The 18,799-nt window shown below is 45.6% G+C and overlaps 1 protein-coding gene across 4 annotated transcripts in view; it reads right to left on the bottom strand.

Annotated features, from left to right (window-relative positions):
* The window catches only part of CRTAC1 (cartilage acidic protein 1), an 899,879-nt gene that overhangs the window by 261,372 nt on the left and 619,708 nt on the right, over positions 1 to 18,799 (bottom strand). For all 4 annotated transcript variants that reach the window (XM_068257816.1, XM_068257817.1, XM_068257818.1 and 1 more), the window contains exon 6: positions 15,423 to 15,557. In XM_068257816.1, the coding sequence (XP_068113917.1) occupies positions 15,423 to 15,557 (135 nt within the window). The remainder of the gene's footprint in view (positions 1 to 15,422; positions 15,558 to 18,799) is intronic.

Below are 18,799 nucleotides of genomic sequence, written 5' to 3' on the forward strand. Positions count from 1 at the left end.
CAGCAGATGGGAACGCTTCACCTGCAGATAATAATACCAGGATTGAAGATTAACACCAGTTACATCATGCCGGAAATTTTTAACCGAATAGACCTTAAAGAGGAACTGTCGCAGAAAATCTTAAAATGTAAAACAAATACAAATAAGAAGTACATTTCTTTCAGAGTAAAATGAGCCATAAATTACTTCTCTCCTATGTTGCTGTCACTTACAGTAGGTAGTAGAAATCTGACAGAAGTGACGGGTTTTGGGTTAGTCCATCTCTGCATGGGGGATTCTCAGCATGGCCTTTATTATTTATAAAGACATTCCCTGAAAAAGATTTATTCAAAGATGCTGGCCAGCCTCCCTGCTCACTGCACACTATTTTGGCAGTTGGACGGAGCAACTGCCATTCACTAAGTGCTTTTAAAAATAAAGAAAACCCAGAGAACCCCCCCTTGAGAAGATGGGCTAGTCCAAAATCTGTCAGTGATGTCAGATTTCTACTACTTACTTTAAGGGACAGCAACATAGGAGAAAAATCATTTATGGCTCATTTTACTCTGGAAGAAACGTAGTTCTTATTTGTATATGTTTACATGAATCTAAAATGTTAAAACTTTCACAACAGAGGTCCTTTAACCACTTCACCACTGAGGGGTTTTACCCCTGGAGCACCAGAGCAATTTTCAGCGCTCCTTCCATTCATTCGTCTATAACTTTATTATTACTTATCACAATGAAATGAACTATATCTTGTTTTTTTTTTTCGCCACCAATTAGGCTTTCTTTAGGTGGGACATTATGCCAAGAATTATTTTATTCTAATTATGTTTTAATGGGAAAATAGGAAAAAATGTGGGAAAAAATTCATTATTTTTCAGTTTTCGGCCATTATAGTTTTTAAATAATGCATGCTACTGTAATTAAAACCAATGAAATGTATTTGCCCATTTGTCCCGGTTATAAAACCATTTAAATTATGTCCCTATCACAATGTTTGGCGCCAATATTTTATTTGGAAATAAAGGTGCATTTTTTTCATTTTTGCGTCCATCCCTAATTACAAGCCCGTAGTTTATAAAGTAACAGTGTTATACCCTCTTGACATAAATATTTAAAAAGTTCAGTCCCTAAGGTAACTATTTATGTATTTTTTATTGTAATTTTTTTTTTTAATTACAAAAAAATAATAATTGGGGAGTGTGGGAAGTAATGAGTTAATTTTTAGTGTAAAACTAATGAATTTGTATATGAAAACTGCTTTAGGGTGTAGTTTTACTATTTGGCCACAAGATGGCCACAGTAACTTTTTGTTTATGCGACCTGCAAGCGTCCGGAAGGACGCTTGCAGGAAATGTTATGAGGCTGGGAAACTTTTTTTTTTTCACAATGATCGCGCTACTTCTCATAGAAGCAGCTGATCATAGCTGGGGGGCTTAGATCAATGAACGGGAACAGGCTTTCCCGTTCATTGATCTCCGGGCGAGCAGGCGGCGTGCACGAGAGCGGGAGCATGCGCATGAGTGAGCGAGAGCGCGGGCAGCGGCGGGAGCGCGGGAGGTGCGGATATCTCCGTCCCTGGTGTTGACAGGGTGGAAAAAGGGACAGAGATATCCGCACCGCTGGTGGTAAAGTGGTTAAAGCAAACCTGAAACGAAAAATAAAAGTCAAGATAAACCTATGCATGTCATACTTACCTCCCGTGTAGTCTACTCCTTAAAGTGTACCCAAAGCTGAGGCAATACTTTACCATCAGGGGTCCCTAAACATTTTGGGCCGAGGGCCAGGTCAACATACTTCAGACTGCTGGGGGGCCGGAGTATACATAAAATGATGTAGAAGTCTTTGCGGGCCAGACAGTAAAGCATACCCAGGTAACAACCTGAAGTCCAATTGGACAGCAGTGTCACCTGCTGTGGAATTTGATTGGAAAACAGCAAATTACTGCTTTCTGGCTTCCATGTGGATGGGTGGTGCCAGCACTGCTATTCTAAATGTGGACCACCAATATTTAAAGATGCAGCTGACCGCATCTATAAGTGATACAATTTGTGTGTGTGGGCCGGTAAAAAAGCCTCAGGGGGCCACATTCGGCCCGCGGGCCTTAGTTTGAGGACCACTGCTTTACATGATGAAATAAACATGTGCATGTACAATGCAAAACACATTAATAACTAGGCTGTTTTACTTGTATTATTTTGCTGCCTGAAAGAGTTAATTTGTAGGCATGAAAGTGACAGCTTCCATCTTGTCGGGAATATAGTAAAAATCACTGATAAGCAAATTACAGCCATAAAGGTTTTCCTGGCAGAATACAATTTCTGAGGGCAGGGAGAGATAAAGTACATGAACTTTTGACCTTTTTATAACTCTGGGGCACTTAATAGGCTAATCTCATACAGGGGAACCTGAGGGTCTCAGAAATGTATCCTTTGTGGGTAATCCCAGACACTGGTATAGAGGTACGTCAAGCCTCTCACATACTTCATAGCTCCCACATCAAGGGTCGGGTCCGGACTGGATTTGTGTATCTACACTTAATAGGCTGCCACTTATTAGATATAGTAAAACATTCAACCTAAGACTGGACTTTACTGAATGATGGTAGTAGAAGATAAAAGCAAAAAAAATACATTGCAAAGGAGTTAAAAACAGGGATGGTTAGAAAGCTGATTTCTGATTCCGTGGAAACTCTGATTTCCGCCAATGTCTATTTCTGATTACGCTGAATGATATCCGTAGTTTTTTGGTCATTTTTTTGCATTCTCTCATTGGCCAAATACTTCCAAGTCCTGTGACTGGGCTAAAATCACCGAATTGCGGTAACGCAGTACTTACGTGGAAATACGACTTTTCCAATCGTAAATGCAGAAATTTACTTTCCGCGTAATCTGAATCAGAATTCCTAGTTAAAAAAACAGGAGATCAATGAATTATTGATATTCGTTGTTTAATTTGTTCATGTTTGATCAACTATGAGCATGCAGTTAATCATCTTTACTGCTGACAGACATGAAAAAAAAAAAAACAGTCAGCACCAGTTGCCATTATCTATAAACCCACCCATTAAAAACAGCCATTATTTCCCACAATGCAACAAGGTACATAGATAGGAAACAGTTAGGGCCGTGGCCTTTACATCACACTGTGGGAGGGGTTGTATCACAGTATCGGCAATACAGAGGTACCAAATGATCTATTCAAGAAAAGGTAACACTTTTAACAATTTCTTGTAGGAAATGTAGTACCTACTGATTGGGATGAAGTGTAATCCTGGGTCATCAGGCAAATTACATTACAACCCATTATGCAAAACAATTTGGGAGATACTAGAGCAAAGCATATACTCCAAGCAACAAAACACTATTCTTAGAAAAATGTCAAAAACCTTTTATTTATTAACAAAATGTCAATAAAGTACACACACTTATAAAAAATAAAACATTAAAATTCTAAAGAAGCAGCCCAATAGCCGCCAACATACCGCCCATTCATACCACACATACATTACAGCATTAGCCCCTGGCCACCTGGTGCTGGTAATAGCAGTTATTCAGTTCAATGTATATTCATGCAGAGACTAATTTGGATGGGACAAGCCCAAAAAAGAGAAAAAAGGGAGGGAGGAGGCACAGGGCCGGATTACCGACCAGGCAACAAAAGCAGTCGCTTGGGGCCCCATTCAGAGTCAAAGGGGCCCCATCAGCACATAAACCAGCCCTTGCCATCCTGTCAGCGGTGGCTGGATGGTATAATGGTTAAAGGGACTCTGAGCAGTGCAGTAACTATGGAAAGATGCATATCATTTTAAAGCTCTCTTTCTCCTCTTTCCAATGATATATAAACGGCTGCTCTATGCCTTTTAGTTTTCGATATTTTCGTGATCGAAATCGCGGCCACAGGACGACTTTTCTCCAAAGTCAGCGGTGGCTGGATGGTATAATGGTTAAAGGGACTCTGAGCAGTGCAGTAACTATGGAAAGATGCATATCATTTTAAAGCTCTCTTTCTCCTCTTTCCAATGATATATAAACGGTTGCTCTATGCCTTTTAGTTTTCGATATTTTCGCGATCGAAATCACGGCCACAGGACGACTTTTCTCCAAAGTTGGCAGCTCGATTCAGCACAATGCAATGAAATATAAGGAACCCAGGGGGATATAATTACAAACATCATGCTGGTAGGTGTGAGGATGTAATGAATTAGTTGTGGGTATGCTTAAAGGCATATCCACAGGCACTGCTTGGAGTCCCTTTAAGGGCTCTGCCTCTGCCGCTGACACAGGAGACCAGGGTTCGAATCTCTGCTTAGCCTGTTCAGTAAGCCAGCACCTATTCAGTAGATCGTAGGCAAGTCTCTCTAACACTCCTACTGCCTATAGGGCGCGTCCTAGTGGCTGCAGCTCTGGCGCTTTGAGTCCACCAGGAGAAAAGCGCGATATAAATGTTATTTGTCTTGTCTTGTCAAATGATGCCGTGCGCTGCTGATTGTCTTCAGAGCCAGGCTCTCCTCCTAGGTCCCCCTCCTGCTACTGTGCGCTCTGCCGCTGCCCACTCCACCCTCCCTTCCCACAGAGAACCACAGCTGCAGCAAGAATGATAGCAGCAGATGGCAAACGCTCACTCAGCTATCCATGATCCAAGCGATAGAGATCCCGTCATCTGAAACCCATCTGTCTCTTCTACAGTGCAGCCGCTCGCTCTGAACTTCCTGATTCTCAGATCAGACAGGAAGTAGGAAGTAGTAATAGTAGTAGTAACAGAGCGGCAGCACTCTAGAGGAGACAGATGGGCTCCGGATGACGGGACCTCTATTGCTTGGATCGCAATAGGTGAATGTGAGTCATCCGCTGCTGTCATTCTCCCCCACTGCGGCTGCCTTCTCTGCTGGACTATCGTATTCACTGGGATGGAGGCTACATGGTGGCTGTCTAGTTTGGGAGGAAATTGGTTGCTCGGTGGTGGGAGTGGTTATGTAATTCTGTCTGGGGAACGGCTTCCGGTTTGGCGGTGTCCAGAGCTTTCTGCTATTGCCAGGCTGGAGATGCAGGGGGAAAGTGCTGCTGCTGTGATATCTGGAGCCCCAGCCCCTGAGTGCAAATGTCCCAGCCATTCATCTCTCACTCTGCATTTTGCCGCTGCTATTCCCTGCATTGTGCACCCACAGAGGAAAGCGTGCTGTTGTCCATAGCAACCAGTAGCCCGGCTGCCCCGGTGTGTGCGGCATGTTGCTGTGCAGCTGCATCTTCTGATTCTATTACGACATGATGGGGGGGCCCAAATCAGTTACTTTGCTTAGGGCCCCATTTAGCCTTAATCCGGCTCTGAGGAGGCAGGATAAGCTCCTCTGGCAGTCCTTAATTTTCAGCACAGAATTCAAAAAGCATAAAGTTCAGAGAGCATAAGCAGAAGGCAATAGCAAGCTTGCAGATACACGCACAGCAAAGTCCATCAGAAGGTGAGCAGGAGCGACAGACACTGCATGCTGCCAGTATATAGGATTATAGATGGACATAAATCATATTCCAGAGCAATGAAGACATCGCATACAGTACCATGTATGGTGGTATCACGTCAGCTCCTATTCTGCACAAGCGGTGAACATGTCCAATAGAAGATGCAGCTCCCTTGAGTAGCCAACGGCAAAGTCCCAGCACCTTAGCAAGTGGTGCTCATATACGCGCTCATATAGGCTGCATAGAGAGGAAATCCTGCTTCAAAGGTAAGAACCATGGTGCATGATGCCGATATCCAGCCCAGGATTTTGGCAGCCAGGGAATGTAAGGTGGCACGAGCCGGCGGCTGCGGACGGTCTCAGGACGCCAGACCACGCTGTCCTGACATGTTTTGCCGGATTTCCGGCTTTCTCAAAGGGGGCAGGGCCGGTTTAAGCAACAATGGGGCCCCAGGGCAAAATAAACCTGGGGCCCCCCCCCCAACAGATACCCCGGAGCAAAAATTGGTATTACGGGACCTTTTTTGCAGCTGGTATAGTCAGGGTTTGAAGCCCCAATCAGTCGGAGCTCCACATTCCGACAAGGGGTTAAAAAGTTTCAGGAGGGGGGACCCCACATAATTTAAAAAAAAAAAAATTCCCACACTCTAAACATAAAAAAAAAAATTGGGAAAATAGGAAAAAAAGTGCCAGGGATCTTCATACAGCCATATTGCGGCTGTATAGCGATCCCTGGCCAAAGCGCTGCGGCTGAGTATGGACCCCCTGGAAACCCCATCAGGAAATGTATTGCTCTTTCTTTTGATACATGTAAAATTAAACTACCGTTAGGTACTAAAAGTGACATTTACCGCATTTAAAAGTATACTTTTTTCCTTCGAAATTTTAAAATCGATTTTCTCAAAAACTATAAGGTCTTTTTGAAAAATAGTTTTTTCCTCTTATTCCCAATGATCTCCTTAACATATCCTGCAAATTTTGGGTTTCTAGCATTTAAGGTGGATTTGCTATTAACCATTAAAGTCGGCAGGTTTTTAAATGTGTATTTTATTTCCTTTGAAACTTTAAAATCGATTTTCTCAGGAACTATAAGGTCAATTTTGAATTTTTTTTTTCCTCTTGTAGCCACTGGGGGCCCCTACAAGCTCCGGGGCCCTGGGGCAGCTGCCTCCTTTGCCTTAATGGTAGCGCCGGCCCTGCAAGGGGGCGTGGCATAATCATCTCATTCGTCCCCACACTGACTTCAAATACTCAGGCCCGCCAATCAGCGCCCGCCCCACACGGCCCAATCCCCATTTACTCACCTGGGGCTTTCTCCAGCCCCTTGCAGTTGACTGTCCCACGCTGTCAGCTTCGTACGCAGCCGCCGGCCCAGAACTTCTGTGCAGTTCGCCGAGGACAACATAGGCTTGATTGACAGCGGCGTTTCACACAGGCGCAGTAAGGACAACCTCGGGGTTGTCGTCTGCACCGTGCGGGGACCCCGGGTCGGCGGCTGCATACGGACCTAACAGCGTGGGACAGTCAGCTGCAAGGGGCTGGAGGAAGCCCCAGGTAAGTAAATGGGTTGTAATGTAATTTGCCTGATGATTCCTTTAAAGAAAATCCAAGGCAGATTAAATTTAAAAAGTTACTTACCTATGAAGAGGGAATCCTCTGGATTCTTAGATTGCAACCGCGCTCTCCTTTCCCGCACGAGTGTGGCCGTACCGCACCTGTGTGAGAACAGCAGCATGGAACCGCTCACAAACTAAAACTTCCCAAGCAGGGGCCTAACTACAAATCATGGGGGCCCCCAGCATAACTTTGATGAGGCCCCCATATTGTTGACACCCCTTCCCTTGCCTCCCCTGTGACCCTCACAGACTGGGGGTCCATCTCACAGGGGTCATACAACAAGTGTGACCATCCTGATCTCCACACTCATAACAAATGTAGCCACAAAACCATCTGATCTGGAGTATAGTGCCCTGAAAAAGAGGAAGGGAAGGTTAGTATCTGGGGGCCCCCAAACCTCTGGGCCCCCATGCAGTCACAAGTGATGCTCCCCCTAGTTACACCCCGATCACAGGATCACTTGCAGTTACATTTTTTTGTAAATAAAAACATGGGGCTTGATTCACTGAAGCAAATAGCACGCCTTATCCGAATTAACACGTGTTATCAGAGTTAACATGTCTTATCAGAGGTTATCATGCTTTATCAGAGTAGCATAGCGAGCGCTACGAACTTATGCCTGCTAACAGGCAATGACGAGAGCTCCACTCATCTTGCCCTGAGCCCCTGCAGGTCCAATCACTTTAACGGACATTATCCCTGCACTTTGATTGGCCCAATAGGCTGCCTGTCACTTGGCAGGAAACTTGACAGGCAGCCTATCTGATAAGGCATGCTGTTTGTCTTAGTGAATCAAGCCCAAGGAGCAGTGAATGATTCCATCCCCCAATTCTGAGTCCCCTTCCGTCAAACGCCATAATCTGCAACTATCCTCTCATTCTTCTCCCTGGTTAGCGAAATGTCAAATGTGAATACAAATCTGTGCAGCATCTCTTCTCTTGTGGACCGTCATAGAGTAAAACCTCCCATTTCTTTGTGCGATCCATATGTATGTTTTCATCATGCGATCTATATGTACGTTTTTTTTCTTTGTGCGATCTATATGTACGTTTTGCTTTGTTCGATCTATACATACGGTTTCTTTGTGCAATCTATATGTATGTTCGCTCTACATTATTCAGTCCGTACCTCCTTTGGTGTAATCTAGTCTTTAACTCTTGTGCTTATATTTCAAAGCTAGACAGGTCCGAGTTGTTTCTATACAACCTAAGAAATTGGCTGTAAGCAATCGATTCCTTTACGTGATGTGGGTGAACATTGAATTCCCGCAGTACTGTGTAGGTAGAAGCTGATTTACGATAACCATTAGTCAGTATTTCTGTCACCTCTATCGGAATTACCAATCCACAAAGGAAACTTTAGTATGTCCCCTGTCCCCTGTAAACTTCATATTAAAGTCATTTTAAGAGCAGCCCTGAAAATAACTTTCCCTTGCCTGATCTCATTTCTCTCATATTCTACCTAAATATTATTGTTTTACTAACACACATTGACACATTGCCGGCCAGAGGTGCTGTCTCTTGTGTCATGGGGGTGGCCATCTTGTCTCTGTCATCATCGTACCTCTGAGGGACCACTAGAGGTAGAAGAGAGAATTACAGAATTGACCATGGAGCAATGGAAGAAGGTGGCCTGGTCTGATGAATAATAGGTTTTATTTGGCCCTTCAAATAACCAAGATATCAATCCATACAACATCCATGGGGATGTGTCGGAAAAAAATGTCTTGTCCATCGAGGCCCCATCTCTCAGCTTGCAGGAATTAAAGTGTACCGAGAGGCGGAGTTGGCAGAGCAATGGGGACAAGGAGGCATGTTAATTGGTAAACTACATACCTCTGAGTCCTTCCTGCTCTGCACTCCACACCCCCCCCCCCCCCCCCGAAATTGGCATCTTAACCAAAGTAAAGAGAGTTCTTTGTAGGACAGGGACAACTTCTCCAGTGTCAAAAACACGCTTTCCCCGCCTACTGACAGCCTCTCCCCCGCCCATTGACATCGCCCTGCCTACTGGCAGCCTCTCCCCGCCCATTTACAGCCCCCCCACCCACTGACAGCCTCTCCCCTGCTCTCCTGTTTGTGCTCTACGATGAGAGCACTGAGCTGAGCTGCAGTGTCATGAGTGGTGGGAAACTGTGGTAAGCGGCACTTCCTGATCTCCCCCCCACCTCCCCACCCTCACTCCCGATCAGGTTCACTATGTTTTTGCTTTGTGCCAGATACCACGGGACACCTTCACAGAGACTTCGTCACATCTCTACCATACATTAGCCTGATGGTGGAAGATTTATAGGTAGACAAGGACAAGGCATATGTACCATTTCTGATAGCGGCTCGCTGCTTGTCTTTAAAAAAAAACAAAAAACAAACAAAACAAAACAAAAAAACAGACCAGAGACACCATCAGGAACCATCAAAGTTTTGTAGTCCCTGTACACGGTATGTTTCAGGTGCCCTTTAACAGAGGATGAAACAACACATGCGGGTATGCTGACTCATTGACTGGGAATCTATTTTAAAGCATTTTAAAGTGGTCCGAAACGCTGACATAACATTTAAGCCATGTTCACAGAAGTCAGTTGCGTTGCAGAATGATGCTGCTAGTCAGCTCACTGCCCATACAATTCTATGGGCCTGATCACAGTAACAGATTGCGTTATTCTAACATATGCTGCATGCAGGGTTTGCATTAAACTCAATGTTTAGTCTCCATTGCAGTTCACAGTCATGAAAACGCTTTTCCTGCTTTTTATTACCCATACGGTTATCACATTTGCTTTTGTGCACAAGTAATATTGTCTGTCTACAAATTACAAGTTCCCAAAGTGCAGGTTATTTGCTCTGAAAGCTGCCATTGCATTTTATTGCATAGCTGCTCTATTTATTACAAAGTACAGTATATAGTATATACACTCTCTGCTTCTGCTGCTCCTGCAGCTGAGTTTCAGCGCTGCCAGGAATGCTTACTAATTGTGGCTGATAAGGAAATGGAAACAAACGACAATGTATTCACTGCCTGGGCATCTAAGCTTCCCACTGAAGAAGAAAGTGCTGTGTTTAACGGTTTGAATGCTGTCCTGCTATCATTTTTTTTTCTAGTTGTAGGTTTTATGCAGTAAATAATATTGCAATGCTGAGTTTAATAGTACTTTAAAGTGAACCAGAGTCGAAGCACCCTCATGTATTTTACCATATATATCAGTGGAAACATTAGAGAAAACCTACCCTGCTTTCTGTTTCATTCTTCACTGCTCAGCCTGCTTGTTATCAGCCCGGATAAAATCCCAGACTGAGCATTCAGTCTGGCTTTGCTCAGGAATCATTATAGCTGAATTATATAAACACACTAAGGCCTCAATTCACCAAGCTTTATCGAACCTTATCGAACACTTTATCGAACATTTGATCATTTATCTCATGAGTAAAATCTAATTTTAAATTCACTAAGGTGTTATAGATTTATCAAATGTTTTATCGATAAAACGTTCAATAAATCTATAACACCTTAGTGAATTCAAAATTAGATTTTACTCATGAGGTAAATTATCAAACGTTCGGTAAAGTGTTCCATAAAGCTTAGTGAATTGAGGCCTAAGATTCCATTCTCACTTGGGCGTCTTTTGCACTTTGCTGATCACCGGCGATCAGCAAAGCGATGCAGCACAAGCAATCCTATGGGATAACTCCCACTACAGCCATTGAAATGCGATTTCCCCCGATTGCAATCCAGCTGCATGTAGAATTTACCAACGACTGCATTGCAATTCACAACACACTTGTAGAGCAAGAGGATATCTCAGTTATTGGGTACAAATCTATGTAACTTGAACAAGGTTGTTCAAGTCAGACTGCGTTGCAATTCTCATTCATTGGAATAGGAATCACAAAAGCGCAATTGCCGCAAAATAACCGAACATTATGCAAAATTGCCTTTTGCATTGCCGATTGTGAATGGGGCCTACCACGTTAGGTAGTATATTTAGCTGTACGGATAATGAATAGAAGATGAGTAGCAAAGAAAACAAAGCAAAAAGTCTCATTTTTATTTTTAGCTATATAGGCTTTTTAGTTTTTTTTTGTTTTTTATAACATTGCATCATTCTGCTATATTTGCAGTTTACAAACCACACTCTGTATTTAAGCTATAAAACAAAGAAATAATGACCTTTTTAACTTTCCTGCAGCAAAACCTTATCTGAAGCTGACTCTCAGGCTGGATGCACACATAGCAGAAACACTAGCATTGCGTAAAAACGCTGCGTTTTTGCCGCTAATGGAAGTCTATGCGTTTTCTAACGTGCGTTTTTAAAATGCTGGTTTTGCTGGTTTTGTTGCACATTATGCAGGAAAGTTGCCAAAAAACACATAATGAAAGTCAGTGGGAATGCAATGGCATGCGTTTTCCATGCGTTTTTATATGCATTCACCGCCTGCCCTTCCCCCCCCCCAATTTATTTTATTTGTTTTTCTTTTGCTGTATTTTTGCTTCCTGTTATCTTCCAAGTGATTTACATAAATGGAAATATAAAACTGCAAGGAAAACACAGTAAAAACGCATATGTGTTTTGTATATGCAAACTGAAAACGCATTAAAATGCACACAACATTAACACAACAACAACAAACATTTGTAAAGTGCTTTTCTCCCGTAGGACTCAAAGCGCATAACACACAGCCTTTCAAGCTATGTCATACATAAACCCAGCCTCACAGTTTCTTAGCTATTAAAGTGCTTTAGAAAACAGGACTGTATTCAACCCAGTGGGTTGAATAGTTCAGAGAAGTTCTTTTGCATAGATAACTGAAGGTGGTTTTTTTTTAACTCTTTCTGTACTGGAAACAATAGGAGACTCATTTCTTTGCTGCTAATGTTCTATGACTTAGCTGTACACATACATTTCATTATCACATAAGCTTATTCTTGCTTCAGGTTGCTTTAGCTTGTTTTTATGTTCCCTTTAGAAGATTGGAATAAAAATCTGGATAATGTAGTTTGCTTTGCTGACTGAAAAGCATTTTCTCATTGTGTGTTTATGAGACCATCAGGGTGAGCCGTGCGCTGAGCTAAACGCTCTTCAAGCTGCGCCTGTTTCAATTTACATTTAATTTGTAATTAACCTCTCCTTGTAAATCCCCATGTAAACTCCAATTGTTGGCAGAATGATAGGAACATGAGCAAGGCTTCGCGCTTAGCATTACAGATAATAAGTCCCAGTGGAAGCGGGGAGGCACGTGCGCACGCGGAGCTCACCTGCATGGAAAGTATTACGGGTAATATGTCCAGCTGGGAGGCATGTGTGCGCGCGAAGCTCACCTGCATGGACGGCATTACGGATAATATATCCAGCTGGGAGGCACGTGCGCGCACAGAGCTCACCTGCATGGAAAGTATTACGGGTAATATGTCCAGCTATGAGGTACGTGTGCGAGCGAAGCTCACCTGCCTGGACGGCATTATGGGTAATATGTCCAGCTGGGAGGCACGTGTGCGAGCGAAGCTCACCTGCATGGAAAGTATTACGGGTAATATGTCCAGCTGTGAGGTACGTGTGCGAGCGAAGCTCACCTGCCTGGACGGCATTATGGGTAATATGTCCAGCTGGGAGGCACGTGCGCGTGCAGAGCTCACCTGCCTGGAAAGTATTACGGGTAATATGTCCAGCTGTGAGGTACGTGTGCGAGCGAAGCTCACCTGCATGGAAAGTATTACGGGTAATATGTCCAGCTGTGAGGTACGTGTGCGAGCGAAGCTCACCTGCCTGGACGGCATTATGGGTAATATGTCCAGCTGGGAGGCACGTGCGCGTGCAGAGCTCACCTGCCTGGAAAGTATTACGGGTAATATGTCCAGCTGTGAGGTACGTGTGCGAGCGAAGCTCACCTGCATGGAAAGTATTACGGGTAATATGTCCAGCTATGAGGTACGTGTGCGAGCGAAGCTCACCTGCCTGGACGGCATTATGGGTAATATGTCCAGCTGGGAGGCACGTGCACACGCAGAGCTCACCTGCCTGGACGGCATTACGGATAGTAAGTCCCGGGGGAAGCTGGGAGGCACGTGTGCGAGCGAAGCTCACCTGCCTGGATGGCATTACGGGTAATATGTCCAGCTGTGAGGTACGTGTGCGAGCGAAGCTCACCTGCCTGGATGGCATTATGGGTAATATGTCCAGCGGGGAAGCATGTGCGCGCGCGGAGCTCACCTGCATGGAAAGTATTACGGGTAATATGTCCAGCTATGAGGCACGTGTGCGAGCGAAGCTCACCTGCATGGACGGCATTACGGGTAATATGTACAGCTATGAGGTACGTGTGCGAGAGAAGCTCACCTGCATGGAAAGCATTACGGGTAATATGTCCAGCTGGGAGGCACGTGTGCGAGCGAAGCTCACCTGCATGGAAAGCATTACGGGTAATATGTCCAGCTGTGAGGTACGTGTGTGAGCGAAGCCCACCTGCCTGGACGGCATTATGGGTAATATGTCCAGCTGGGAGGCACGTGCGCGTGCAGAGCTCACCTGCCTGGACGGCATTATGGATAGTAAGTCCCGGGGGAAGCTGGGAGGCACGTGCGTGCGCAGAGCTCACCTGCCTGGACGGCATTACAGATAGTAAGTCCCGGGGGAAGCTGGGAGGCACGTGCGTGCGCGGAGCTCACCTGCATGGAAAGCATTACGGGTAATATGTCCAGCTATGAGGTACGTGTGCGAGCGAAGCTCACCTGCCTGGACGGCATTATGGGTAATATGTCCAGCTGGGAGGCACGTGCGCACGCAGAGCTCACCTGCCTGGAAAGTATTACTGGTAATATGTCCAGCTATGAGGTACGTGTGCGAGCGAAGCTCACCTGCCTGGACGGCATTATGGGTAAATGTCCAGCTGGGAGGCACGTTGCGCGCGCAGAGCTCACCTGCCTGGACGACATTACGGATAGTAAGTCCCGGGGGAAGCTGGGAGGTACGTGTGCGAGCGAAGCTCACCTGCATGGAAAGCATTACGGGTAATATGTCCGGCTGGGAGGCACGTGTGCGAGCGAAGCTCACCTGCATGGAAAGCATTAAGGTTAGTAAGTCCCGGGGGAAGCTGGGAGGCACGTGCGTGCGCGGAGCTCACCTGCCTGGACGGCATTACAGATAGTAAGTCCCATGTAGGCTGGGAAGCATGTGCGTGCGCGGAGCTCACCTGCCTGGACAGCATTACGGATAGTAAGTCCCGGGGAAGCTGAGAGGCACGTGTGTGGGTGGAGCTTACCTGCCTGGATGGCATTACAGATAGTAGGTCCCGGGGGAAGCTGGGAGGCACGTGCGTGTGCGGTGCTCACCTGCCTGGACGGCATTATGGATAGTAAGTCCCGGGGGAAGCTGGGAAGCATGTGCGTGCGCGGAGCTCACCTGCCTGGACGGCATTACAGATAGTAAGTCCCGGGGGAAGCTGGGAGGCACATGCGTGCGCGGAGCTCACCTGCCTGGATGGCATTACGGATAGTAAGTCCCGAGGAAGCTGGGAGGCACGTGCGTGCGCAGAACTCACCTGCCTGGACTGCATTACCGATAGTAAGTCCCGGGGGAAGCTGGGAGGCACATGCATGCACGGAGCTCACCTGCCTGGACGGCATTACAGATAGTAAGTCCCATGTAGGCTGGGAAGCATGTGCGTGCGCGGAGCTCACCTGCCTGGACGGCATTATGGATAGTAAGTCCCGGGGGAAGCTGGGAGGCACGTGCGTGCGCAGAGCTCACCTGCCTGGACGGCATTACAGATAGTAAGTCCCGGGGGAAGCTGGGAGGCACGTGCGTGCTCAGAGCTCACCTGCCTGGACGGCATTACAGATAGTAAGTCCCAGGGGAAGCTGGGAGGCACATGCATGCGCGGAGCTCACCTGCCTGGACGGCATTACAGATAGTAAGTCCCATGTAGGCTGGGAAGCATGTGCGTGCGCGGAGCTCACCTGCCTGGACGGCATTATGGATAGTAAGTCCCGGAGGAAGCTGGGAGGCACGTGCGTGCGCAGAGCTCACCTGCCTGGACTGCATTACGGATAGTAAGTCCCGGGGAAGCTGGGAGGCACGTGCGTGCGCGGAGCTCACCTGCCTGGATGGCATTACGGATAGTAAGTCCCGGGGAAGCTGGGAGGCACGTGCATGCGTGGAGCTCGCCTGCCTGGACGGCATTACAGATAGTAAGTCCCGGGGGAAGCTGGGAGGCACGTGCGTGCGTGGAGCTCACCTGCCTGGATGGCATTACGGATAGTAAGTCCCGGGGGAAGCTGGGAGGCACGTGCGTGCGCGGAGCTCACCTGCCTGGATGGCAATATGGATAGCAAGTCCCGGGGGAAGCTGGGAGGCACATGCATGCGCGGAGCTCACCTGCTTGGACGGCTACATCCACAAATGTGCCGTCTCCTTTGTTCTGGAACAGGAAGTTGGGCCCGTTCTCGTTGTCACAGAAGATGTCAGAGGTGGCCGAGCTCAGGATTGGTCCCACAGTAACACCGCGTCCACCTACGGGAGATCAAGAGGAGACTAATGAGCAAGAAATAAGGCATATTCTTGTTTGTTTAATGTGAGAGTTGAGGCGCACACGTAGCAGATGGTGGGAAGGTAATAATGATCTTAACTGCCACTCTGTTGGAGACAATAAAAAATGCTGCAAACACATAAAACATGCAGTGAAATACGCGTAAGATCAGCATACATCCAGTTTCTGCAGCGTGATAAGGCTTTTTATGTCTGTGTTTGAGCAAGGCAGCAATATAAGCTTCTCTCATTTCCCCTTTCCCATTTTAACTTTTGCACTAGAATCTAGCCAGCCCCGTTTCTAGGGGCGTGTTTGTAGGGGCCGCCCTCAGTGCTGAGGGAAGGGGGGGGGGGGCGTCGTGATAGAGTGGGGAGCCACGGCCTCCTCTGCATAGTCACTGATACAAGCGCTACTTCCTGCTAATCAGGAAGTAGAGTGTGTATCAGCGGCTATGCAGAGACCAGCGCCAAGTGATCAGCAATTGTCAATTTTTACACCCTAACCCCCGGGTGCAATTTAGCCTAAAAACTGCCCTGAATCTAATCCCCGCATTCCCCCTCCTCACTCCCACCACTCCATCCTCATCCCCCTCCCCCACAATGTCCAAATTGCAATCTGGCGTTTCCCCATTTTTCCACATTGCTTGCTGGGGCCCTGAAATTGGGCAATGTAAAACGAACGATAATGAATGACTAATAGATTGATAATACGAGTGAATGATAATAAATTATCTACAGTGAAAACGAAATGTTCAGCAGTTGCAGAGATTGTAGCAGGTGTAAAAGGAACTGGACGTACAGTAATCTGATTTTCAGCCAGTAGGAGGCAGCCATCTGGAGAAAATAAACAAGGCATTCAAAATGTGGCAAGGTGACTTATCCTGGTGCAACTCCATGTCATCACACTTCCTGTGTTAGCTCCGACCCCCCTAGGAAGTGTGATGACACATGGAGTTGCACCAGGAAAAGAAAATTACGGTAAGTATATATTTTCCGGTTTCCCTGGTGCCTCCATCTCGTCACACTTCCTGGGGTGGGGGTGGGGGGTGGGGGAGCTAACACAGGAAGTGTGAGGACATGGAGTTCTATCAGGAAATGAAAATTACGGTAGGTAAGTATACGTTTTCCTGTGTCTCTGGCCTCCCATTGGGTCTGATTCACAAAGCTTGTCTGTTGATTTCTCACCTTAACTATTAACTCACAATCTATCTCTCCTTCAATGACTTGACTCATGGCTCATCTCTCCTTATCTGACCTCACGCAGGATTTAGCTCGCGTTCAGATTTAAATCTCATGAATTAGACCATTTTTTTGCATTAGCTCTCTTTACAGTTAAGGTAAAAAAATAGGTAAGGTGAGGTAATTCATAAGAAAAGCTTTGTGAATCAACCCCAATGTGCAGCCTCGCACCAGATAATAAGCTAAAATAGTTTGATTTTGCACACCAAACAAGGAGTTTCGCCCCGGAGCCGCTTAGCAACTGATGTGGCTGAAAATCGGAACGCAAAGTTCAGAGAAAGCTGGAATCCTGTCTGTCAATCAGGTTTTTTTTTAACCATTAGCAGCTTCAATAGAGTTATCTTGTTTGAGATAAGTGCAGTGCTTTTGACCTCAGTCGTCAGAACTCGTTGCGCTGTAAATTCTCGGAATGCTTTGATCTCTCACTACTAGCAGAGAATATAGAAAATGAAAGCAGAAGTCCTCTGTTATTGTTTCACACTGCCCCCTAGTGATAAATGGCCATGCATAAACATTACAGCAGTACTAATTAGAAGCAGGGACATGTAATAAATAAGAAATAAATAAAAAAATAAATTGGTCTGTAGCACTTTCAAGCCTCTAAATATATTGGGTTGCTAAAGGGTTAAAAATTGGTTAAATTGGCCAGTGATTGGCCATTCGTGATTGGATGTGTGTATGCACCCCAACACTAGGAGATGAGTTATGGTTTTTATGGAGTTATGGCTTAGAAACAGTACACTGCCCTCCCCAAATTCACCAGCAAAATGTTCTCGGAAGAAAATGAGAGAAGATAAGAAGATAAGTTAAACATTTGGTTTCTGATCTCTTTTATCCCCCTCTCACCAGGATAAGAAGTACCAGAAGTGTTTGGGTGATCCAACTACTTATCTCTACAGAGAAAAGACATGATTGCTTGGCCAAACCATATTCACGTATGTGGCCCCTACGAGAGGAAAATGTGTGTGAGGGCTTGGACCATGGATGCACATCTGAAGACTCTCTGTGAGAGGCGCATGGCACAGTACCAGACCTGTTTTTGTATATGCTCCATCTTGTTGCCTGAGGAAGCAGGTCACTCCCACGGAACGCGTTGTATTTTACTGGAGTATGTAAATAAATGATTTTGCTGAAAATTGATCAGCATTTTCTTGTGTCTGCTCAGAAGAGGTAAGTCCACCACTACCTCTTCACTTTTAAACGTTTTAGATCTTGTTATCCTTCTGGCGTCTCTGTATCGATACTACCTTATACATAGCCAGCCCCTTGGTAGAGGGGCGTTGCCCCTGTTTTCCTTGATCTACAAAGAGCGGCTTCTTAATCCTGAGTGGGGACAGGTCTAATCTCCTCCCTGCCTTTACAGTGGTTGCCTGTGCGGTAACCCTGACTTGTGAGTATACTGCACATACTCCTTCCATACACCTTCATTTACCAGTGCATACTACACTATAATGGGCTCTCAGTGTCCCTCTTTTTGTCTCAGGCTTAAAGAGAATCTGTACTGTCTGATTTGTACAATAAACAAACATACCAATCGAGTCACTGTGATCTCCTGGATTCCCCTTTGCCGTTTCTGCCGCGATCCTGGCTTTTAATCGCCAGTTTTAGGCAGTGTTTACAAACAAAAACATGGCTGCTAACCAGGAAGTGATTTGTGTGTGTGTGTGTATGTATATATATATATATATATATATATATATATATATATATATATACGCACACACACACTATGTGTGTGTGTGGTATTATATATATATATATATATATGTATATATATATATATATATATATATATATATATAATGCTGCAGTATACTACAAGTTTTTATTACATAGTGAATTATCTGCACTCCAGTCTGGGATTCTCACAGGTTCTCAGCATGGGCAGATCCCTCTCCCCTCAGCCTCACAAACTGCATCACTATCTGTGAGAAGTAAACAAAGCACACAGATCCTGCAGGGGGCGTGCATAACTTTTACTCATTACA

Source organism: Hyperolius riggenbachi, chromosome 10 (assembly GCF_040937935.1).
Source record: "Hyperolius riggenbachi isolate aHypRig1 chromosome 10, aHypRig1.pri, whole genome shotgun sequence".
NCBI classification, from domain to species: Eukaryota; Metazoa; Chordata; class Amphibia; order Anura; family Hyperoliidae; genus Hyperolius; species Hyperolius riggenbachi.